Genomic DNA, 25,922 nt, shown 5'->3' on the forward strand with positions numbered 1-25,922 from the left:
TATAGCCCGATCACTCAACCCTTCTCAAAGCTATCTGCATCAAAGGCCAATCTCAAGGGGTCAGAGGCCAGGGCAGCTCCTTGAGGCCCCGAGCCACTGGCAGGCTCTACTAAGCTAAGGAAGATGCACTGGACGGCTGGGGAAGAGATATACGTTAACTTCTTCAGGGCATCCACAAGTGACGGCAGCCCTACCTATATTCGACCACTGTTTCAAGTTCCTATGAAAGCAAAGAATTAGTAATGTGAACTTAAGGCCGACAAAAACGTCAGGAAATTCGTAATGCAGAATTCATTTAAAAAAAAAAAAAACAGAGAACAACATGCACTTGCCACGTCTGGTTTTGTCTCTCTTGGCACACGTAGAGTTCTACTGGAACGTTAGTCTTGCAAAGCCCAGTTATTTCATAGGGCATCTTTTAGGTTATCATCAGGACTGTAACTCTGACACTTTATATGTTTTTATAAGGAGCAAATCGTCAGTATTAGAGTTATCGGAGCACCACAAATGGCAGTATTGCATTTTGAAAGGCGTTTATTTTCACATGAAGGACACGTAGTCCCAACAGCAGGTCCGTCCTGCAATTGCAGAGAGTACAAATGAAGTACAAAACTGATAGGGACGGCTGTGCTCTTTCAGGAGAGCTGCTGCATGACGGCAGCGATCCCCAAACCCCACAAAACCAAATTTCCAGATTTGTACGCTCCAGTCTATCTATTCCTAAAGCTTTTCTTATCAAACACGGAGCTGGAGTGCAACTCTGCTAATATACGTGAACAAATAGGTTACATTTGACAAAGCGGTTGTGATTTTTTTTTTTCTCCCAGTACGTTATAAATACAGGTTCGCAAATAATCAAAAGGACTATTTCGGACCTCACTCCCCTCCCTCTGCCTTCATATCGAGCCCATATGTGCTTTTTATGCTGGACACAGCAGGAGGGATTCATGTCATTTAACTTAAGACTTCTACCGCGCCGACATCTACGTCCGAGTTTGTCACTCGAGGCTCCTTTTACAGCCAACGGAGGGAAGCTGGTACTTCTGCGGGGCGATTCAGCTCCTTCTAAGATAGATGGCTACAACGGGTCAGATGAAACGCAGCATGCCAAGCGCCTATTCCTCTTCACTGACCGTAAATAGCGTCTAGACAATTAGCTTAGATGCACCCGTCCACACAGTGGTCATGTAAAGCCGGGCGAGATCAATCCCACTGCAAGTCGTGTTTGTTCTCTGCAGCTATTATCTCATGCGCATTACAAAGAAAAAAAAATATAGAAGAAGGGGGTTAACTTGCTCATGGCTTTAATTTTTTAATCTACAGCTATATTCTGTAGTTCTAGAACTATAACAAGGATATATAAACACTAACTTCATTTTTTTACCCTATTTCACCACTGCTCTCGCAATGACCCCGGCTCTGAACTTTTGTGCTAGGATGCCAGAATATTCCCCTACGTGCTATAGAGAGCCTGTATGAAAGGTAACATCGAAGAAAAACGCTGTGGCAAACATCAGGAAGCAAGCAAATCCGTCAGCACTTGAAAACTGCATTACAGCCTTTCTTCCCTTGTTAATTAAAAGTGGTTTCCATATGATGAAATTCTTAAATACCGAGGAGAGCTGTCAGAATTGAAGTTATTAAAGTCAGCGCAATGCAGCGCAGTCCCATTTGTCAGCCAAATAAACCCACGGCTAAGCGTACAGCTCTAACCAATATTAAAAAACTCAGGATGTCTAAACGTAATTATATGAAAAAGTGACAATTCCATCAGTTACAAGACTAGACTGCTGCACGGTTACAGGTTGCTCTGAACGGTAACGCAGCTGCTCGTTCTACAAAACGGACACGATTATATCAAAGCTGGATATGTTGATATTAAAAAGATTTAGCCTGGTGCACTACACAAGATAAATTAATATGCATATGTGATTGCTTAACGTATAATCTGAACGTCATTTACATTTATAAACACTCTGACCCAAACCACTGAACATCACTGTTCAGGTTTGAAAAGCCTTTTCAAAATTTCTAATCACACAAGGCGAAGAGGAAGCGGAAAAGAAAAAAAAAAGAAAGAAAGAAAGAAAGAAAGAAAGAAAGAAAGTAAAAAAGCCCAAGCCCCCACCCCACATTATTCCATTACAATGGCATTTGTTCTCTCCCTGAATCTCAACAGAATAGACTCACCTACTGTATTAAAATCAGACTGAAAGAACTGTCTCTCAAAGAAATTTTGCCAGTGCAGAAAGGAAATTAAGATTTTTTTTTTTTAAATCAATCTGTCATCTTAAGCACTTAGTATGAAGTTAAATAACATTGAATTACAATTTCCCAGAATGGAAAAAAAAATGTTTTTATAGAATAATTTCTTTGCAGTGGAATTGCCATATTAAAGGTACCAAACTACTCCTCCACGCGAGCCAGAGCTTTATCAGACACTGGCACAAAATAGGATGGAGAGAAATTGGAACCCTTAGTAAAAGTAAAGATAAATAGTCAAATGAAATGGGATTTTTATTTAAAAAAAAAATCCTATGCAGTTGATCTGGAGTAGAGGGGAGGGAAACACATTTTTCTGATTTCAACATACAGTTTCAAGTACAGTATGACATACGTTTCACAAGCAACAAAATTCCTCAGTCCAAATTTAGTTCGTAATTTTGAGGATGTATAGGTATTTCTTAATCCAAGTGATCGTACAAAACGTTTTAGGACCTTCTCAGATGCACTGGTTTTAATAATTCTGCATTCTACACCGCGCTCCTCAAAGACAAAGATTTAAATAAAACTGTACTTCAAAAATTTTTAGTACAGTTGGCTGCTTTTTGGATGCTGGTCTTAACCTAAGATGATATATAATGTATTCTGCAGAAAGGACGAAGTATTGAACATACCGTGTTCATTCACGTAACTCGCTTGGAGGCCTTCTTCCCTGTAACACTCGCAGGTTACACTCCTTTAAAAAATTACCATTTAAACGCTCAAACACGCACCAGAAAACATCTTCAGACCCTTTGCATTCCTGGGAGAGGATGCAGAACAAGCTAAAACGCTGCAAATCTTTTATTTTAAGAGACGCGTTCCTTCTAAAATCCCAACACACCAACGTAAATTGATTTGACCCACACGTAACGCAGAGTTGTGCAAAGGCACCTACATCATCTCATCTGTTTCTGAAACATTCCTGCTCTTCTCCTCATGATTTTGTCTTGGAGAGAAATTGCTTTGGATAATATTTTCATAGTTTCAATTCTTATGTTCAAGTTAAACCTCTAATTTAACGATCTGAATCTACTCTAGGCACCTACATCTGGACTTCGCAGGATTAAAAGACCACAAAAAGTTCTCCAGTTAAAACGACACTTGCAAAACTCTGTAGGTTTTCACTGGTCTCATCTGAATCACCGCTGACAACTATTGAAACAAGTCATGCTAGCGCTCACTGAAGAGCTTTCTGGTCTTAAACGTGGGCGCTGAGCTTGACGACCCTCACCGGAAGCCCAGTCTTTCAATAAGGCAACCACTGCAGATCGAACCCAAGTTTTAGTTTATAAGCGGCCGTCCTTTCATTAGTACCTTCAACAACCTTCACGCAACTCGGCAGTTCACCGGTGTTGCCGACGCTGAGCGTGAAAAACATCGGCGAACGTTCGGTAAGCTGCCACCACGCTGCAGGAAACATCATAGCTGATGTCGAAGGCTAAGAATTTCCTTACATGGGTGGAGGTAACCTAACAAAATTAGACCTGCCCCGTCCCTCCCTGATGACAGGCTGAAAACGAACAGATAAGGAAAAGTTTTAAATGAACTCAACAAAAAATCATTGTGTTTGTCAAGTGATAAATTTTCACGTTATCTGTTAACCCAGTGGTATTACATCACAATAATGTGACTTATTTTCCTGTCTAGCAATCAAAGCAAAAGCCCGAAAATAAAATGGGAGATTCGTATCATAGATGTCATCTTCCTTCTGTTTTAGGTAGCCTATTATAAACTGTTTCTAAATTCTTGCACCACCCTATTTTCGTTTACATCAGAAACCATGTTTTCTCTGCCCCTGATCTTTTTTTTAAATAAACTGCAATTTACTAAGAATAGGGACTGTATTTTCCTTCCCGTATTTTCCATAACACTATCTTAAACCTCTTCTTACTTAACATTCAAAAAAAAAAAAAAAAACCAGTAAAACAATATGAATTTGCATCAATTTTATCTCAAGCATGGCAGCGGGTCTGATTATTTGACTCTCTCGGTTTCTCTTAGTTTAAGGAAGACTCTCAAATGTTATGCCCTGAGTGTTGAGAAAGAGATGACGGCGAAGGGCAGAGTATTTCAGAAATTCTTCTAAAACTCGCAAGTAATAAAGTCAACAACTTGAACCAGCTGGCTTTGCTGAGCGCAGCAGTATTCCGATCAGCGATGCACAGCGGCATTTGCCAAGGACATTGAGGGGGAGAAAGGAAGGAAGGTCAGGAAAACCCATCCTTTTCAGTTAACAATTACATTCCACAGCGATTTTCTCTTAAAATTGCTGAGCGCTATTCCTGGTAGTCATTTATTCTAGACATCAGTTTTCTCCTAGTACAGGAGAGGAGCTTGTTTTAAGTCTTACCCTTTCTGCGTTCTTCCACCGCTGCAGTATGTCGACACACCTCTCTTCTCCATCAAGACATCCGAACGCGAAAGTAAATCAGGTCTCTGAGTGTTTGCCAACAGAGCGCAACTTCTCTATATAAATCACCAACAAACCCCAGATCAAAGCATACATAAAGACCCCCGAAGAGCACGCGTGCGGCAAGCGGGTATCTGCTGAGACGGGTATCTGCGCTCCCGCCTCTGCGGTTCTCGGTGAGAGCGGTCCTGCAGGAGCAACTGCCCAGCGTCTGCGCCGATCACAGCTCTGAACAACCAAATCCGATTTGGAAACGACTGGAAGCCTGCTGCCTGACCTGCCCTTTGCAGACTCGCCATTTTTATCAAAATCCGCTTTTTCTGATGAACCGGCGGTGCAAGCAGACGAGCCAGGGCCCGCTGCGGAGAAAAGCAGGCAACACAAACCTGTCGTCTTGTCCGGATCGAGAAGTTAGCGCTGGATTTCCTCGCTCTGCAAGGAGAAAGGATCTCCCAGGCTTAGCTCCGTAAAATCGGAATTTCAAGTAACGTAGTAGTCGAGCCAGCCGGTTTACAGCCAGCGAACGACGGTGCTAAGCCCAGGCCAAAGGAATTTGCTCTATCACAAGAGAACCCTGCACGTCTAGAGATGCTGTAGCGACAGGCCTGTTTTACAGTGAGGTCCAATTTGCTGAACTATCGCTAGCCCCGTCCTGACCGCGAACATCTGGAATTCAGTGGGGTCCCATAAAGCTGCAGCATAAAAGGAAACCACAGTTTCACTAAACAAGAGAAATCTGCTCAGAGCGAGGAAGGCCTCTGTCTAGTTCGGTGCAGGCAGCTGCTGCTCCAAATGCAAGAGCTGGGCCCAGTCCCAAAGGAGCAAGAGTAGAAAGAAAGACAATTCTGGTTCTGTTTTTTATATATATATTTTTTTTCTTCCTCTTCCTTCTTTCTTTTCCTTTGTGTGCTTTTTCCTCCCTGGCACCTTCATTACATCTAGTTTGAAACTGGAAATCTTGCATGCGCGAGGAAGAAAAGTCGTACTAGGCTGAAAGCCTTGATTTTCTTAGAGGATTGCCACTGTGCAGCTTACCTGGGATGGGAACAGGGAAAAAAGCTTTCCAAAGCTTTTCCAAGCTCTGACGGGTCCCTTACACCAAGAACGCTCTAGTTTTCCTTCGATTTCATAATTAAAGCGGCTTTTGATTGCTTCCTCCGTAACAGGGCAGCTTCAGCACTCCCTTAGAAGTAATCCAGTAAACACCATTGCTAAGTCCGGGTGGACAGCCAAGCGCCCGGGGCACCTTAGTTATACTCAATACCAGCAGCATGTACTTCTTTAAACGCTGAGCATTGTCAGAAACAAGGTATTGGCCAAAACAAACAAACAGAAAAAAATAACTAGCAACTTACGGTTATTTGCAATCCTTACTGCACTTGCAGCAAACCCTCCTACCTCCCAAGCCACCAACCTGTTCATATTTCATGGAAATAAAGAAGATATTGGCCCAGTAAGCTCACGGCAGCAGGAGCTTCTCCTACTGCTGGAGAAGGCTCCTCTGTCACCTATCTGGCTTCTGCCCTGTTACTTTTTGCAATTTTGGAGAAGATAGTTTTACAGCAGCAGTGCAGTGGGAGAACTGCAAAAATTCCCTAAAATTAATAAGCTTCTTGTCTTCTTTTTCTTTTTTTTTTTCTTTTAAATCAACATCCTGCATGACTGCTTGCTCTTCGGAGGTATATCCTTAAATAACAGGCTACGAACAAAGTGAAAGATGTTCCTGGAAGGTGCTGACACACATCCACACGCCTCAGGAGCAGCGAAACAACGAGCAATCTGGGAACAGGAGCGGAAAGGAAAAAAAACAGACCGAAACGTAAGAAGAGAAGCTGCTGAAAAAGGCTGCAGAAGGTGTAATGGCTCTACTTTATGAGCAAACTGAAAGGTTGCAGAAACCAACTTCCTTCCATCCCCTTTCACCCCAACCTAGACAAGAAGCTTTCATCAAACAAGGGAACAATAAACACCAGAAGAGGACGAGTACGCTGACTTACGCTTGGCAGCCTTTCAGCTCAGCCCTCATAAGCACGCTTTGCACTTTCCCTTACCCCGGAGCTTTGCATTTTCTCCTATCAATAGTTTTGGGCTTGTTTGCAGGTTCTTTGTTTGGTCTCATGAGTCACTTGATGATTGTTCTGCACATCATTTTGTTCCTCTGCAATTTTGGCGAGGTCGTTGTTTTTTATGACAAAACCAACCTTAGTAGTTGCTGGCGCAACGAAGTCCGCTCGGAGCACAGAAAAACACGTAGTGGCCACCAACACATGCCCGTTACTCTCCCCCAATCCACAAAGGCCCTTTAAAGCAAGTCTAAGCAAAATTAATGGTAATACTGAGCACTCCTTCTAGATTTGCCTCAACCAGATCACATGAGAGCGCCCTGCAGCTGTCCGATTTAATGACGAAGGTTTGTTAGCTGAATACGGGCACGAAAGGAAATGCCCTCTATAGCTGCTTGCCCCACGAGGCAGGCGGCCTGACGAAGACAGCATTAAATTAACGTTTCGGGGATCAAGAATAATTCTACTTAAGTCAGTGGGAACACCCTGATGCAAGATTTGCCTAAGAGTGGGGAAGCAGATCTTCAAATTCTACCGTACAAGGCTTAAAAAGCCCTGGAAGATTAAAACAGATTTTCTATAATCCAGAAATACTCCTGTTTTTCCCAAACCATTTGAAGCATTATCTCCAAAGACTTCTTGGACCTATTTTGCTTTTTATTTCACAGTACTGGAATAAATCTAAAGGGGACCCTTCTTCTGACATAACTGATTTTCAATAAATTGTTCTGGTGCAATCACGACTGCTTTTGTACTTCCTTATTCTTGGGGGGAAAAAAAAATGTGGTTCAAATGCAATACGCGGAAAAGGCTTTGTGGCAGACTCATCATCACATTATCTTAAGATCTGAAGAGCATCCTACACCACTCATGCCAATAATGTTTCACTTCCTTCATGCTTGAAAAGCGCTTCTTTCAATTTTTTGAGCCTTTTTCCCATGCTTTCTGCTACGCCGAGATTCTTAACGCTGACCACGTCATCATCGTGACGGCTGTCGAAGAACGGGGTACGAAGTGGCGTGTCTAGCATTTGTCAGGTGCGGTTGGCTTTCTTAACGCTTTCCTCCGACGGGCAAACATACCCAGCCATGAGCTATTTTGTTGCTTCGTTTTCAAAAATATTACTTACGTAATTTACATAAATGTGTGTATATAAACACATTTCTTACCAAATCCCATGTTTCTTAATACTCAAAAATATTCCCTCGATAGATAAAATGTATATAAAAAATGTAAACAAAAAAAAAAGGTTCAGATATGGATTATATACATTCCTCAAGCTCTTATTTTTTCCTTTGCATTTTCTTCCATTTTGCAATCTATTTTGCACAATGACGCTTCTAGTTCTTGTTGATTACTGCATCTTTCCGTCTTAATCTCTTTATTTCCATTTTAACTGCAGTTAATTTTTTGCCCAGGGTGCTTTTCCTTTATTTCTTCCAATGCATCTGGTGAACAAAAACTTTCCTGCCCTCTCACACAGTCTGTTCTTCCCAACCGCTATTTGGATTTATCACTTCCATATGTTGTTTTAAAACATGGGTTTAAAGTTACCTGTCAGTTACAGCCGAGCACTGAATAGCTTTTCAAAGGATGCTCTCAGAATACGTTCAGCGATGGCAATGTTGCAGTATTAAAAATACTAGGAGAAGATACTTTAATGAGATCAATCCATTAAGCATTGAGCATTTAAGATTTTTATCATGCCAAACCGACATAGCTTGCAATTTGGCACGATGAAGTAACTTGCAGTTACCTACTCTCCACTGTTTCACCCACATCACAAAGGGTGTCTTCTGAATAATTAAGGCGTTTTCCAAATCAAATTAAAATGCGCTTTTAAAATTTGATGTTAAATACTGAATATGCAAACAGTAGGAAAAGGGCACAGTATATTTCACGTATCTAATCCTGCTTTCCCCAAGAAGCTCCCTGCTAAAGAAATACCAAACACTAAAGGAGCGCTTCCATACCAGTCATCCGAAAATTTAAGGAGTCAAGTGAAATTATTTTTAGCACTTTTTGTCATCCACCCAAACGAGCAACATGTTCTAAAAGAAAAGCGGCACCGAATCACAGCCCTGTGATTATCGTAATCATCACAGAATCAGAGAACAATGAAGGAAATTATCTTGCACAATAAAGGAAAAAACATTATAGCAGCATGCCAAAGGTATAGCAGCTGCACTGCAGCATAAAAGATTAAACCATGTTTCCCAAACATCACTTGGGAATTCCACGTGCCAATTATACTTTATTACTTTTAGTAGTCCATTCTCATTTATTCATAGGGGAACGACGCTAACAATTTATGCATGCACTCCTTGTAAGCGCCAGTGGGAGGTGGCGAGGAGAAAGATAATGTTAGTTTGAAGCCAGCAATTAAAAATGTTGTGAAAGGTTTTCTGCCTTTTAAATGGATTCTCTGTTTCAACAATGCAGCCTAGCTGGGCAAAAAGAAACCGCGACAAGTAGTATTCCTAAGCAAGTACTGGTAGGTTTCTTGGTTGTACCACCCTCTCCGCAAGCTGACCTGATTTTATAAGCTTCTTCCATTTGATACACAGTATCAAGGGATGGGAAGAGCCATGGAAAAGTGAACAAAATTGGATCCAGTGTGGTTAAAAGCATCTTTTAATTAAATCAATTTTTGGTATGGCCTGACTGGAAACACCTAAGTGTATATTATTCTGATAACATCATTTGATGAACGCAATTGCATTAAAGTAGGCGTCTTTTCAAACTTATTTCAGCAGAGCCCTGCACACTCTGTGAAAGTATAATGCTTAAAACTTAACAACCTTTTCAAAAAAAAGCTAGTTAACTCCATAATAACATTGCCAAAAAAAATTCATAATATTCCAAGCAACGTGTAAATCACATAGGAAGAGATGTCTCCGCTTGCGCAATTTGAAGTTTAAATAGAAAAGAAAGGATGCAGGGAGGTCAAGTGTCTTGAACGATGTCCTATGGCAGAATATCTGTACAGCCATAACTAGAACTCAGGTTTTCTGAATTATTAATATTTTCTGCACCAAGAATCTGGTGAGTTTTGGATTTATTTTGGTACAATGTTGTCTTTCATACCTAGCCTTTGTTACTGAATAAATTTAAATAATCACCTACAAAGTTAATTTCACGAACACTGTGTCTCTGTTACCCCCTTTTTCTTTTAAAATTGGACTTCCAGACCTAGGTAGATGGAGGCGTCTATGGTAAACCTTCATGTCAAAGTCCACAAGTAGAATTTAAATATATAGGTTCCTACTTAAAAGTACCTGTACATACCTTTAGAAATATACCATCTTTTGCTCACCAAATGTCCATTAAGATGAATGAGACATCAGAGAAGTGGCTCAACTAACTATAGTAACTTCTTAAAGAAAATTATTTGGGTATGCACATAATAATCAAATGAGCTAGTTAAAAATAGCAAAATTCTCTGGGCTAAATACTTGTGAAAATTTTTTTATTTCAAAAAAGAAAGATGTTTTTCTCTCTCAGATTCTTACTTCTTTTTATCCACATTTTCTCCTTTTTTAACAGCTCCCTATCACCCATCTCAAGGCTAAATGCTTCTGGATGCTGTTACTGCCACGCAGGAAATGGTGCACGTAACGATGGGTACACCAGAGACATGTATTAGCACTCAAAACCTATGAGAGCTTCCCAGTTGCCTTAGTGTTTCAATAGTTATATAAAAAATTGCAAAATAATGTCCACGTTCAGTCGGACCACACCATTCCAGCAGCATTCAATCACCTGACATTCTTGAGCTACTGAATCCACCGAAAAGAAGTCTTTGCTTCCCTTTCACAAAAAAGGTTTACACCTACCTAAAAAACCCTTTTAGCAGAGACGACATCTTGAACAGATGAGTTTTTTTTCTGTATGAAGACCAGGAGGCAGACAGACAAACCATATTGCAGGATTCCTCCTCCTCCTCCTCTGACGGGTCTCGTCAGCCAACTTTCCAATCAATTATCTGCCTAGCGATTTGTAAATGCTAAATAGGACATTCTTGCGTCCTAACGCCCTTTGGTGGCCTAGCTCCAACGGCGCGCAGATCAGCTCCGTTCGTTGTCCTTCATAACAGCTCACAGCAAAGGAGCAGTTCTTCACAAACACCATTCATTCGCCTTGAGCTATTTAAGGACTTCTCTAAAGGAACCTAAATCTTCTAGTTTTGGTCAACTTCTGAACGTGAGCCTGAATTCCGCTGCAGGAAGGGAGTGAAAGGCAAGAAAGGTTTCCAAGGACTGGCTGCCCCTAGTATTGATCAGCCATTATTCATACCAGATACAAAATCTAATGACTAACTCTTCTTCACCTCCATCCATCCGAGTAATCAAATACCTGCCTTACCACCAAACGGACTTAGTTACGCTGAAACAGAGAAGCAAAGCTTTTGAAGCAGAAGAGAGTAAAAATGATCTCACAATTTGTCACCGTACCCTATATAAGTCCTCCCAATTATGCAAAAACAGTTACAAGATCTGCCTTCCTCTGGGTAGATGTTCAGATGAAAAAATGAAATAGATTAGAAGGCATTTTTGCCTTTTTTTTTTTTTTTAAGGGTTTAACTATGCTTCACATTTAGTGTGACATTTTCCTTCTTGTAAAATTACTGGGCTTGTGCCATATTGGGTCTTATCTCTTTAGAACTCTTCTACCTTTTCATAAAGTAAGTCCCTTTGAAATGTCTTCTCCTGCTGTTGACATACTAGCCTCTAAATTAGTCTTCAGAGTCTCCTTCAAAAGACATTATAACGTCTTGCCATCTTTGAAGCTACTTTCCATGATCCTTGAAGACAACAAAAATCTGCAGAAAGACTATGTTTCAAACACTCTTATTTGAATTTTCTACCATTCCTAGAGGCTTTGGCAGAGGACTAGAAACAGCCAATACCTTGCTATTGGCTTTGATGTGACCAGATGACCATTTTTAATTCCCAACCTATACTGGTTAAGCTGCCATGACACCTGAATACTTCATTTTTGGTTAAATAGCAGTGATTCACAAAACCTTTGGATTTCGCTTCCAGTCATCGAATTGAGCATCTCAACATTTTCAGTACCAACTCCGTTATTGCTTTGGTGCTAAATAATTGCCGTGGTGGCATATGACAGCTCATTTTGCATACAGAGAAGTTCTACAGGCTGCCATTCAACTTATATCCATTGCTGGTCCACAGTTTCAACAATAATTTTTAACGGCAGTAATATCTGATTATTTATCAAGATAAAACCTACCCACACACATCCCATTTTAAAAATGGTGCACGAGCTTTCCTGACGTAGTTTCAATGTAAATACGTGCAAATTCCAGATACTCACTGAAACGTTAGTTGGTTATAAGTAATATATAGCGGATAAAAATGCTGAGGAACAACTGTTTTTTCCCTTGTGCCTTCATTTCTTTTAAGTGAATCCAGAGCTGCCAAAAACAAAAACTTCCAACCAAACAAAACCTCTTAAATGATCTGTTCAGGATGTCTGTCTCCATGACTTCTAAAACAGGAATGTTGCATGTTTCTACTTAAAAATTGTCGACCTAGCCCCACCTGCCTCCTAACTAGAGCACACCAGGTGTTTCCTGAGGTTGGTTATTTCTCCGCGCTTGCTACAGAGCACTAAGACCTGCAGGCTGCTTTCTGGCAGAGTGAAGTATTTTGGGAACTGGTCTCATTGTATTACAGTGTGGCTTTGCAACAAGATGGCAAACTTTCATTTCCTGTTCAGAATGGGTAGTTTTATGACAGTCGACAGAAAAATCTTAAAAGCGCTCTCCAAATTCTAACCCCTGTTTCTATGCAAAATCTTTTAAAAGATTAAAAAAAAAAAAAGATTTAAAAGCTTTCTGTTAACCCCTCAAACTAGATCTCTCAACAAGACTGCCTGGCTTCTTGCAAGTACCTTCTCCTTGATCTCACCTCTTGCACTGCTTTCCTTGCACCCTTTTCCTAGCCAGTGATTTTGAATTGCTTGACTTTCAAATAATTTTCCCTTTCCTATTGCATTATATTCAGCCTTCACCACTGATTATTTCTCCCTTCTCTTTATCCGTCACCCTTTTTCAGTTGCTCCCACTCACTCCGCCAATGATACTAAATAATAAATGTGCCTGTGACTTCTTCTACGTTGCCCCCTACACAGGAAATACCTTGAGCATCCGTAAAATCACGCTACGTTTTTTGCAACCCGTCCTTTTCGGGTGTTATTTGGGGCACAATGCCAAAGGAGAACTATCTGACAATTTTGATGCATTATCAAGGAATAGTTCTAATATCCCACGAAATACAATTTATTGCATTAACATAATTAGATACGGCAATCACCTAAGTTGCCTCGATTTAAATAGTAGGCCACTTTGTTATACTCTGTCTCTATACTGCACGCTCTTCACAAGTGGAATGACAAATGTTTGGCCTTCTGGAAATAAACAGCCTCTTTAGACCAAACGCTCAGACAAGGAATTGACTTGTGGTTAAAACACGAGGTGAGATAGGGCTGACTGTCACCAGCCAAATGTGACTATCGCTCAGTTTTTCAGCGGTAAAACACAAGTCATTCTGATTCAGACATCCTCTTAGTCTCTAGCTAGGCTGGAAATGCTAGGTGATGAGTAACATTATCTTTCATAGCGTAAGTAGATTTTAAATCGGGAGTATTAGATGCTATCATAGCTAGCGGTAGGAGTAGTACCGCTTAGGGTTAAGGCCATCTAAACTTCGCTTGCTTGCGATTTGGCCAAAATCCCCACCAGCAGTGGTGGTCTTTCTGCTGCCATGCCTCTTTCCCCTTCCCTGTAGAGGTTCACCCACAGTCAGCCAGAATGCAAATGCTTAAAACTGTAGTTAGCACACACGCAGCAGAGAACAGCTGGAGCTCTCAGCGGCTAACATCCCCCAAAGCAGCACTTACATACGACCTGGCAAGCGTGACATACGAACGTTTCAGAGAAAGCCTAAGCGAGAGAGCACAATTTTCTGTTAGTCAACAATTTATGTGGATGGATAATCGCATCACAAACAGGGTCTTATCAAAATAATTAATTTCCCCAAGGTCTGAAAAAAAAAGATGCGCACGTATGCACAGAGATCGGTTTCCTGGAAGGGAAAACCTACGTGATATCAGGGGGTTACAGTCCGCAGTTAGCATCTGCTGGAACGCTCCTATCGCTGATCTGGTGTTGGGCAACTGCCCCTTGCTCATCACTCACCCTCCATTCATGGGAGCGAACACGAGAAAGCGATACACGCACTCATCGACCGCCTCTGAAGGAAGGGTACCGTGCCCATCTGATACTGTAGATAACGCAATCTATGCCCGGCTCAATTGTAATTACAAAATATTTATGGCTAACAGCAGACAAGAAGGGGAAGTGAAACAATAGTTCTTTCAGTTACATAGAGGAGTGAGCAGTTAGGAGTAGCAGTCCTAAAAAAAAAGAGTAGTACAGTACCTTAAGAGAGTAACTGGTGCTGAATTTATAAAAGAAATCATTATAAGCAAAATGAAAACCTTGCTTGACTTGCAAATGATTTTATCTTCATGTTATTTTTTCATTTAGGACAGAACTTCCATTTTAGAAGTACCAAATAACTCCCTGGGTGCTTCTCAATCATTTTTAAAAGCATAAAGTAATAACGTGCATGTAGAATGATGTCTTACGGCAGTAACTTTGGTTCACTCCAGCTCCGGAGTCTACAGAGATTCTGGAGCCATGCAAATGGTAAGTTCTTAATTGTAGAGGGCACACGCGGACCAGCCATTGCTACGGTGACATTTCAGAGACAATTTAAGACCTCCAGCTAACACGTCAACTGACTTTCAAAGTCAAATGGAGTCACTAAAGCCAAAGGATCGTTTGCCATACATACCCTATAAATTTCTGGGCATAATTCAAATTATTAACTGAAATCCACAGTGTCCTCAGTCTTGGGTCATTTCTATGAATATTCCTAGCTTCAGCTGAATCTCATTTGTACTAGTAAAGTTCGGAGCCCTATCAAAAGACTAATAGCCTATCTTTAAACGATCATTAAAAACGCTCTATAAAAGCAGTAGATGACCGTGCTGAAAACAGTTGTCAGCTCAGGTTCACGAAAGCTGCCAAGACTGCCAATAAGGAAAACCCAGGGATTACCAAAATATTAATATTTTGGTGTTTCTGGCTCACACAGCTACTCCAGTTAACAGCTGAAAAAAGGCCAGAGTGGAAGTAAAGGGCTTGCAAGCAAGTGGTCATGAAAGAACATCATATTTCACAGAATCATAAGATAATTGAGGCTGAAAGTGAGATCAACCGGTCCGACCCCTGCTCCCTCTCCAGGCCCTTGCTCCTTTGCTTGATCCCCTTTGCAGCAAAACCTTTTCCTTTTTATCTAATCAGAATTTCCTCTCTCCCAGCCTGTCCACTGCCTCTTGTCCCATTGCTGTGCACCTTGGAGAAAAGTCTGCCTCTATCTTCTCCATGCCCTCCCCAGGAGATCGATGCAGACCATTAAGATCGTGAGATCTTCCCTTCTTTTCCTAAGACTGAGCAAACCCAAATCTCTCAAGCGTCTCCTTCTGTATCGTGTGTGCCAGGTACAGTGTCCACCCGCGGCGTTCAGTTGCAACAGCTCAACCACCACTCACGTTCATCACTGTGGCTGCCAGCTCATCCTGATAAGTCAGACAGATTTCTTCCTCTCTTTGACCCCTTTAAGACAATATTTTAAAAGCATGTAAAGATGCGAGAAAGAGAACACTCTTTGCATTTTTAAAAGATGATCTCGAATTCAAGCAGCAATACCGCAACGTGTCTCAGAACTACCACCCATGCGTAGGTAAAGATCTGTTCCAGAGAAATTATGTAAAATTAAGTTTCTGTTTGAGCTTGCGATATCACCACAAGAACTCTGATCAAGCATAAGGGAGCCAAATTAAACAACTGCACTTCCTCATGTCAAACAAACTGGAAAGTACAGAAAAACCAGAAAAGATGACTGGCACACACAACAATATAAAAAACCTTACCGAAACCACAAAGACACAAAAAACCCCCAGCAACCCCCACTTTTGACACTATTCTCCAACCTAGTCTTCAAACACCACAGACCGTTCTATGTACTATACTGTGAAACCAAGGCTAAAAGCACAAAAAAAGCATTATTTAGAAACACCTGCTACTACTGTTTGCCACTTTATGGAGAATTTTTCAAAGTTCTTAATAAGAAATACATCACTATCTGTAAGAGGTCCCACAACACTAAGATTAAATTTAATTGCCATTGTTTCGGGTTTATGCCATATAATACCATGCAGGATCCTTAATATTTAGCTACAAAGGCAGCTGTACGTTTGGCATCAACCATGAAGCTCCACTGAAGACCTAGATATTCAAATATGCCTTTGAAATCTTAAGATAGATTTGCAAAGGGAACCTTGTCACAGCAACAGATGCTGAATATATCCTGCAAGAAAAAAAAAGGTTTATTAAGACATTTTCCTTTGTGGTAAAGACCTTGGTCCATTGGAATGGAACTACCCAGCTGACACTTGTGTTCTGTAAAAACCTCTACTTTGAAATCAACTCAGGTCTTACGTCTCCCTTGCTACAAAAATAATCAAAGTACTATTTAACATGTTAACGTCACCTCATTTCTTAGATTCACATTTCTCAGTTATCAGTGTATGTGTACAATCATATTCAGAGTCAGTCCATGAGGGTAACTTGCTCAGCAGTTAGAGTAGTAAGAAAAGTAGTAACTTATAAAAAGATACGTATCAAAACAGTCCTCAGTTTACTTCAGCTATCATCTTACACTTCCTTCTGACCTTGGTTTGAACTTCTGCAGAAGCCTGAACGCTAGGCAGACTATTTAAGCTTAAAAGGGTTTGCAGATTGTACCAAGGCAATCAGGTGATGGCAACCGCTTGTCAGGAAACTGGCAAAGAATAAAACATTATGATGCCTTATTCTATTCTTTTTTATATCAGATGAAAGAGCTCAAAATATGCAGCTCAGGTCTGCCAAGCCACCTTTGTCAAAAATTCACAATTTTTGGGAACAACGATGCAGTAGTGCACGGAGAGCCACGAGACAAAGTCTGGGCATAAAGGAAAGATGCAGAAAAAGGCAAAAGGATTAAAAACCTTTGAGATCCAGAACTGTTTCCCTTCTCAGACAGATATAATTAGTCAACAACATATGATGATCAAGCATAAGGCGGTCAAAACTTGCAGATGTTCTACAACTGCCAGCAAAAGAAAACAATTAAACAGGAGATATTTTTGGCACTAAACATATCATTATATTAGTGCTTAGATGCCACGATATCCTACAAAAACACATGTTTTCAGTAGATGGTTACAAAACAGCCCTCTTCCTGGGACCTTGAGACTCAGAGTGTACTCGGATTGCTCACAAACGCAAACCAGTACATTCAACTTGGATCAGTATTTATCAATTTTAAATAAGAACGCAACTGAAAGAACACCTCCTGCCCCTGGGGAGGAATAACCCCACGCAGCAGTACACGTTGGAGGCTGACCTGCTGGAAAGCAGCTCTGGAGAGAAGGACCTGGGAGTCCTGGTAGACACCAAACTCACCATGAGCCAGCAACGTGCCCTTGTGGCCAAAAAGGCCAATGGGATCCTCGGCTGCATTAGGAAGAGTGTTGCCAGCAGGTCGAGGGAGGTGATCCTGCCCCTCTACTCTGCCCTGGGGAGGCCTCACCTGGAGTACTGTGTCCAATTCTGGGCTCCCCACGACAAGAGAGACATGGCACTCCTGGAGAGAGTCCAGCGGAGGGCTACCAAGATGATTAGGGGACTGGAGCACCTCTCCTATGAGGAAAGGCTGAGAGAGCTGGGCCTGTTCAGCCTGGAGAAGAGAAGACTGAGAGGCGATCTCATCAACGTGTACAAGTATCTGAAGGGGGGGGGGTGTCAAGAGGATGGGGCCAGATTCTTCTCCGTGGTGCCCAGCAACAGGACAAGAGGCAACGGGCACCAACTGAACCACAGGAAGTTCCATCTGAACCTGAGAAAAAACTTCTTCATTGTGAGGGTGACAGAGCACTGGCACAGGTTGCCCAGAGAGGTGGTGGAGTCTCCTTCCCTGGAGATACTCAAAACCTGCCTGGACGCGATCCTGGGAAATATGCTCTAGGTGACCCTGCTTGAGCAGGGGGGTTGGACTAGATGATCTCCAGAGGTCCCTTCCAACCTAAACGATTCTGTGATTCTGTGAACACTCCTACTTCCATATAAGTGTTCCTGCTCTGAAATTACACTTTTTTTTTTTAAATCATCTATATGAGATTATTTAATTTCCCTATGTAAAATGCTTTTACATCCAGTATGCAGGACTGCATCATATGATCCCTTAATTCTGTTTTTGGCTGCCAAAAACCTGTATGATTATACTCAGCTCAAATTAACAAATAATACATTGGTTGCCTAAGCACCAGGGTAACTTTTATGCCAGCATAAAACCAACACTACTACTGAAAGAAAGATCACCACCTTCCTTTCTGTTTTAGATGTTTGTTCTTTCCTGTCCTGTTTAAATAGCTCGTCATGTGTTTAGACAGTTCCTACTATAAAAGTGGTAGGAACTTTCATGGGATTTCTCTCCTTATAACTCACTGATGGACAAGCTCTTGTCTCGGCTGCCTGAAGGCCCACAGATGCATTACTGCTATCACTCTGTATTCCGCTGAGTTTGCACACCGTGCAATCACAGAATCACAGAGTGGTTGAGGTTGGAAGGGACCTCTGGAGATCATCTAGTCCAACCCTCCTGCTCAAGCAGGGTCATCTAGAGCATATTGCTCAGCATCGTGTCCAGGCGGGCTTTGAATATCTCCAGGGAAGGAGACTCCACAATCTCTCCGGACAACCTGTTCCAAAAACAAGCCTTTGGTGCACACATCCAACAATAAGCTTAAACTATTTTGCCTATTTTATGAAGTGCGAGTCAAATGATTTATGAAGTAAGACATATGCTTGACAGCCACGTACGACAAGAATGTGCTTGACAGCTACGTACTACAAAACTGATGGAAAAATTACAAAATTACAATCCGCTTAAATATGCACTAAAGCCTTTAAGAAAACAACAAAAAAATCACAGAAACTGCCACATTCAGAACAAATATCACTAAATAAGACCTAAGTTTTAAAAAATTAAAATGGCTAGAGGGAACTGAATATGAGAAGAAAACAGAGAGCAAAAGACAGTCAAATTAGCTTATTTTAATTTCGCGTATCTCAACGTATAAGAGTTGACGCCATATCAAGTTAAGAATAGAATAGCAAGTTTTCAAGGAAGGTGAGCACTCTCTGCAAGCTCACTGCACTGGCAGTTGCACGGAGTTGCACTGTACAACTCAAAGCGCAAAGTGCTAGCAGCGAGCGTTGCACGCAAGAGCCCCGTTGCGCTCCAGCCAAGCCAGCTCCGGCTTCAAACAAGCCCACTGTCAAACACATAAGGAGGCAACTGTCCCCCACCACCAAAAAACAAACAACAAAAAAAGCCCACACAGTACAAGTTCTTATTCTGGCAACAGTAGTCTGATTAAAACTAAAACATACAAAGAAATAGTTGATAACGGACGCCAACAGAAAGAGCCTTTGAAACACGTGTAAATGAGCTGCAGGTTTTACTTGCTTCCACAGTAACATACACAAGTATCAGCAGGAAATTTCTTCGGGATGTTCCTTCATTGGTGAAGTTTGTGTCATCTTTGGGTAACAGACCTAGAGAACCGCTGCGAGCTTATGAAGGCGCTTCAGTCAAACCCCTATCGATACACTCCAAAGGAGCGGTACACCAAGCAGCTGTCATTTTATACCTAAACGCTGTTTAAAATAATTGTTCTAGGCAAAGGATATATTAGAGTTGTTATTATTAAAAGAACAACATATTTTTTCCACTTTCCACATGATTTCTACAAAAACCTCCTGATGTGTCAGCTGAGGATCAGGGGGATTTTGTAGGCTGGGGGCGGGAGGATGTACGGTTGTTTGATTTTCAAGTCTGAAGGCCATTATACTAACAAGTAACATTCTGATATTCCATTCATAAAAAATGTTAAAAGGCCAAGAGCTAAAACAAAACAGGTCCTTGATTATTTTAGTTTTCAAAATGTCAGTCGGTATGCAGATCACTGTGTCAGGCAGGGTCCAACACCGGTCTGTGCTGGGCTTCTTGGAAGAAGTCATGCATCTGTGCAGTAACCTTGGAAGCATGTTTACTTCTACGACTTTTCCTGTATGTCTAAAACAATATGGATTTTCATTTCTAGTTGAGCAAACAAATACGTAAATCTTTCTGGAAAAACCAAATGCCCAACAAATCTTTTAGGGTAGCCTCATTCCAAGAAATAAGCCAACTACAGTCATTACTTCCCCGACCAATGAATACAGTAAAGATGGCTAGAAAAAGAAGAGTGTAGGATATTCTTTATTTTGCCTGATTACTGTGTTGTTTCTCCCTAGATGGCATAATTTTAGTTACAGCACCGTCTCCGGTCTCTGAACACTTTAATACTCAGTGTTGCTTTAAAAGATAAAGCATCCATCTACAGGTTATTGAGTAACTCAGAAAACTTTTCAAAATATACGCATCTGCTACATATAAAAATACTCGCCCAGACGAAAAGATAACGAACAGAGTGGATGCAATCGCTGATGTGCAGAACTCATCCTAAAAGAGTAAACTCCACCTAATTGTGAAAGTCACACAGTGTCATAAGAAAGTCATAAGATGCTGAGTAACTGCAAGGAGACAGTCATGCCAAAAGTGCTGCGAGACAGACAAAATCCGAACAGCCAGTTTAAGGAGAAACTCGGTATGATTTAGAAATGTGGACAGCCCTGCAGAATTCAAATGGAGGAAGGCATATTAATTCAATCACAGAAAAACGGAGAAGTAGCAAGGGTGACCAACACTACATGAATATCTAAGGACTTAGCGATATTAGGATAAAAGGTGCATTTTAAAAATGTTTGACTCAACGCATAAATGAGTATGCTTAGTTTAGACACTACCACTGTATTACAGCATGTGATACATACCAGTATCATACCTCCAGTCAACCTATTAAAACGGGAACTGTGCTGTCTAGAAGGGGTTTTAATACCCTTTAAAAGCACTGCTGTCCTCATGATGTTAGCTAGACGTAGGAGTATAAACAGAGCAGACCAAGTCTCCGTTTCTTTATACCTCATTTTCCATTTCCAGTATCTCTTGCACAAATGGTAATGGCTATTCAGAGCTCTCGATTCTGTAGGTAGTGATTTTACCTCATTACTTTTCACTCTGTAACATGAATTTCATCTGCTATCTTCTTGCCTGGTCATCTAAAATTGCCAAGATCTTACTACACTTCTCTGTCATAAGCTTTAAATTTGCTTACATTGAACAATTTTGTATCATCAAATGATCACCTCGCTCTTCAGTTCCTTTTCCATATCATTTCTGTTAAAGCATTATGCTAAATAATCATTTTCTCAGGATTTTAAACAGCATGCTTGCCCCTGCACATTTCAGAAGGAAGAGATCGGTAAAGGAGAAACGAGAACCCTGCCAGTAAGCCTCCTTCCATTATAAAACCCAAGTATTTACTTTACCCCTTTATCTTTTGCATCTCTTCATCAGTCACTAATCTATGAGAAAATCGTCACTCTACCCACAGAAACATAGTTCTTTTACTTAAGAAGGAGACTGAGTGAGACAGGCTTTTGTAAATTCAAGACATTAAAACATATGAACTGCCCTTATCCCCAGGCTTCCTTGACCCCTTTAAAGATCTCTTTTTGAGGGATGCCTTCCCTCTTCAAAAAGTCACGTTGACTGTACCCATTAAAGCATATCTGACCCTTGCGTGTACTGACTCCATTTGTCACTGCAATTGGTTTATCAGCTTCCCTCCTGGTACTCTTTTTAAAGGTTGAGACGCACTTGTTAACTCTCTGTTCTTGTGGTACTATGGCTGATTTTAACAACAGATTACACATTGCTGTTCATATTTAAGCAATTTCACATTTGAATTCATATTAGAGCTCTTGGGATCCTGGTGATTTATTGCACTTCATGTTCCTGAGGGATTCCCCCACCTCCCCTCGTCCTTTCCCGTAGCCATTTCAATTTGAGATTGTGCCTTAGACTCATTCCTTCCGTTGCCCCTAAGACTTGCACTGCTGCAAGGACCTCTGTGTGTGCTCCCATATATTTTTGCTCACAAATAGCCGTGGAAAACACTAAGCTACAGTTCTTCATGAGGAATGTATTTGTTATTACCCGGTCTAGGAGAACCAACTGCTCAAAAATATCTGATCGAGAGATGCAGAAAAAGAACCCAAAAAGTTGTCCTTCCTTTGGCTCAATGAAAGTACTTTGGCTCAATCAAAGTTCTGGCAACTTAAGTTCTCAACAAACTGCAGTGCTCTATAGAAAAGCACAGCTTGTACAGACAGATTTCCGCAAGAAAATATCATGCACATTGAATACAATTTCAAAACAAGTTTGGAAGACAGCTAGACCGTCAGTGAACAGGCCGGCAGAGTTAGCAAGAGCAATCTGGAGACAGCTGCAAAAGAGGATAAGACAAGACGGGGCCTCAAAACTGGGCAAAAAACCAATCATTTGCTCACAGAAATCAGAGCAGTAGCTCTAGCAACAGGAGCCAGTGCAACTACAACACCTATGGACAATTGCACATATGCAGAAGAACGGCACCACCACGTAGACCAGGTAGTCTACTATTGTATTTTTCAGTCTTCCAAGAATGATTCATGGCTTTTAGTTTGATGTTTAATTACAACTTAAAAGAAATGTTCCTAGGGTATCTACAGGTCTCTAACTTCACGATACAGAAATCCAGCACCATCCAAAATACATAAATGCGCATTTAGAATTCAAAGTTGCCAAAATCCTACAGATCTTAGTATGTGAACACCTGCAGAGCTTGGTTCATGATACACACAAAATGTAGAGGACACATACAGGCAACCAGAATCACCATGCTCACAGCAAAACTTTACAGTGATTACTTTATAATGTTGCAATACTAGAGCAGCCATAACTTCCCTGAGTAGGTTTCTTAATGACCATTTTGTTTCATAGGTTAGAAACATAATAAATTGGTTTCTGGCATTACTGACAAGAAGGAACATTAAACACTGAGAGTCAGCCATGCATGTAAATCTGGTATTATCTCATGCAAGCTTCTACTAATAATTTCACCTTGAGTATTATAAGGAAATACTTACATTATAACTGTTTCCATGTACTAAATACTTTGTCAGCAGAAATTCTCATGTTTTGTTAATAAGAAAGCAAAAGCTATTTGAGCCAAGCTCATCAGACTACTTACAGGCTGTCTTTTTGAGTTACCAAGATCTGAATTAGCCATCCAAAAAGTCTGATGCTAGGCACAGCAATGAATTTATAAAGCAGGTTGCGATTGACTTTAAAGGGCATGTCATAAGGAGTGGTTAGCTTAGTAAACATATAATGGAATTACACATAAGAACCCGTCGGCTTTGGCTCTCTGATTTTCTAATTCTGTTATCTGTTTTCCAGATCAATATATTCTTTTCTTCCAGTACACATAAGCATTCTGATCACACGGTGTTTTGTTTTAACATGCTACCCTTGGTTCCAGGTGAAAGCCTACACACAAATTTTAGTTTACAAAAAGTAATTTTAAATGAAAATTAAAGACTAAACTGTCATGCCTGACCTTATCACTTGGAAAAAGTTTGTAGGTAGCAAATATAAATAAACTTTGAATATGTCAATATATGAAATATAACTACATAAAGTGTGAATCAGCTTTAATTAGCCAATTTTACAATGCATACAATCTATTCTAAGTTACAGGAATAGTGTATGTTTAAGTAATTCTAGAATGATATTACATACACTGTGAGCAATCACATTTGAATTTTAAGCATGTCATTTCTTATGAGTTCAATTATCTACTGTTGACTTGACTTTGCAAGTTGATACATGTGAGGCAATGATAATTTGCTATTCTATAAAATTCCTGGAGTTTGGAACCAGCATATTTAATGGTCATGTTTTCATCACATAGATCATAAATAAATGCTCTGATCAGAAAACTAGATACAAAAAAGTCATGCTACTGAAGAACTAAATAGTCTCCAGCGTATTTATGGTCGACTACAACAGGAAATTACAGGACTTAGTTTTATAGACTTAATTCCCTTCTCTTAAGTGAGCTTTTCAGAAAAAAATGAACCAAAACAATTGCGACTGCTTAGCCCTGGGACTCGATAATTGGTACTGAGTATCCTGCCCTCCATCTATTGCAGTATAATGGAAAAGATAACACTGCTGTCACAGAGCGACCCAAGATTTTGTATCATATTAATTCTGCTTTGCAGATTTTCACACTTTCCAGTTCCCACAAGTAAATTAGCTTCCTTACCTTCATAATATTTACTAAGTCTGTTTGATAATAGCGGTCTTGGTGTGCATTAGCAGCTGCTAAAGTGAGAAGGTAATCATTCCTTGCGTGAATAGCCTTCGAATTACACTCGGATCGTCGTGCTTTTAACTACAACAAGAAACCAAAGTTCAAAGATAGGTACTAATGAGAAATTAAATGACCAAACATACATTAACAGCAAATTAATATGCATACACGTATACACTAATATAGTAAACAGTTTAAGGGAGTAACAGGTTAACATTTTTGTGGATGCTGCTTCAAAAGTTTAAGGGGATTTTTAATTTTTTTTCTCTCTCGCACTTTGCAGTTTCACATGTGGCCTTTCAAGAACAGTTATGATGCCCATTAGAAAAAGTTTCCTTGTAAATTCGGTCCTATGCGATTCTGCGCTCTGACTCCTGAAATCGTCTGTTCTTACCTCTCATCCTATCTACTTTCTAAAACGTCGGCCACGTCTAGATTCCAACAGATTTTTATATGCCTCATGAAATTAGCTTCCAAGCGTGACTACAAAAACCATAAGTTATTCTTACACTCACCTTGACACTTGCCTTCTGCAAGCTTATTCTCGACTGAAAAAGACTAAGTTTGGACCTGAAATAAAAATTAACAGAAAAGTTTGTCTTTTATATTTTTTCTACAAAAATATAGCATAAACAGGCCACCGCATTTCAGTTCCGCAAAATTTTAACTTATTTTAGGCCAAGAATTATATTTGCATGGTTTCATGAAAAGTTTAAAGGATCAACAAACAAATACACAAACATGCTGATCTACACCAGCAGTACCTTCATTACATGTTCTGCAATGTTTTGCCTAGCCTCCACTGATTTTTGAACAAAGTTCAAATGTATCACGAAAGGGAACTTGCGTGGCAGCAAAAACACAAGTTATTTTGGTGTTTGACGGATTTTGAGATAAACCTCCAGACACAAAGTGCTGCAAATTTGAACTACAGGTCATCTGATGGATCACCACGGCAAAATCACCACAAATTCTGTTCCAGACAGCTGGAGCAGCCCCCGATCTTTGCACGGTTTTAAAAGTAGAATTGGCCTCATTTTCACGTTTGGATCAACGAAAGAAAAATTAGAGAACTTCTTCATTAGCTATTTGAAAGATGATGGTTTAAAAAGTATGTAAGAAAACAAAATTAATAAATACTTGAATTTTTTAAAATTTGGCAGCTTATGACATAGGGAATAAAAAGCCCTAGCAATGCAGAAAACACTAGCAATTATTTTATTCAGATTTTATCAAAGCTTCCTTTAAAAAGGAAAAAAGTTTCTTTCTTTGGAGCCAAAGAGATTAACTGATAATCTGAAATACTACCTAATGCTTTCAATCCTTTATGTATAAAAATTTATCAATAGCATGCAAGAACCTGGAATTATAAAACGGGGCAAAACAATCAAAAAATGTTGTCCACTAACACTGTAAAATATATTTCAAAAGAAGTATCATTCTGTGGTTCAAGTAACAGATGACATTTTAGAGAGGGTTTTTTTTTCATCTTTTATGTAATCTACACAAACTGATAAGATTTGGCTTTAACAGTATTTGATTGCGCTGATTGCCCTGAACGTGCCCTAGGTGACCCTGCTGGAGCAGGGGGGTTGGACCAGACGATCTCCAGAGGTCCCTGCCAACCTCAACCACTCTGTGATTCTGTGATACAATAAAATCGCAATACTAAACCCACGGTT

At 40.4% G+C, this 25,922-nt stretch overlaps 1 protein-coding gene across 7 annotated transcripts in view; it reads right to left on the reverse strand.

The window, feature by feature from the left end:
* FCHSD2 (FCH and double SH3 domains 2) overlaps positions 1-25,922 on the reverse strand; it is a 168,782-nt gene that overhangs the window by 47,927 nt on the left and 94,933 nt on the right. For all 7 annotated transcript variants that reach the window (XM_068930774.1, XM_068930777.1, XM_068930773.1 and 4 more), the window contains 2 exons: positions 24,756-24,810; positions 24,193-24,321 (listed from right to left, as the gene is read on the reverse strand). In XM_068930774.1, the coding sequence (XP_068786875.1) occupies positions 24,193-24,321; positions 24,756-24,810 (184 nt within the window). The remainder of the gene's footprint in view (positions 1-24,192; positions 24,322-24,755; positions 24,811-25,922) is intronic.

The sequence above is a fragment of the Struthio camelus genome, chromosome 1 (genome assembly GCF_040807025.1).
Source record: "Struthio camelus isolate bStrCam1 chromosome 1, bStrCam1.hap1, whole genome shotgun sequence".
Taxonomy (NCBI): Eukaryota; Metazoa; Chordata; class Aves; order Struthioniformes; family Struthionidae; genus Struthio; species Struthio camelus.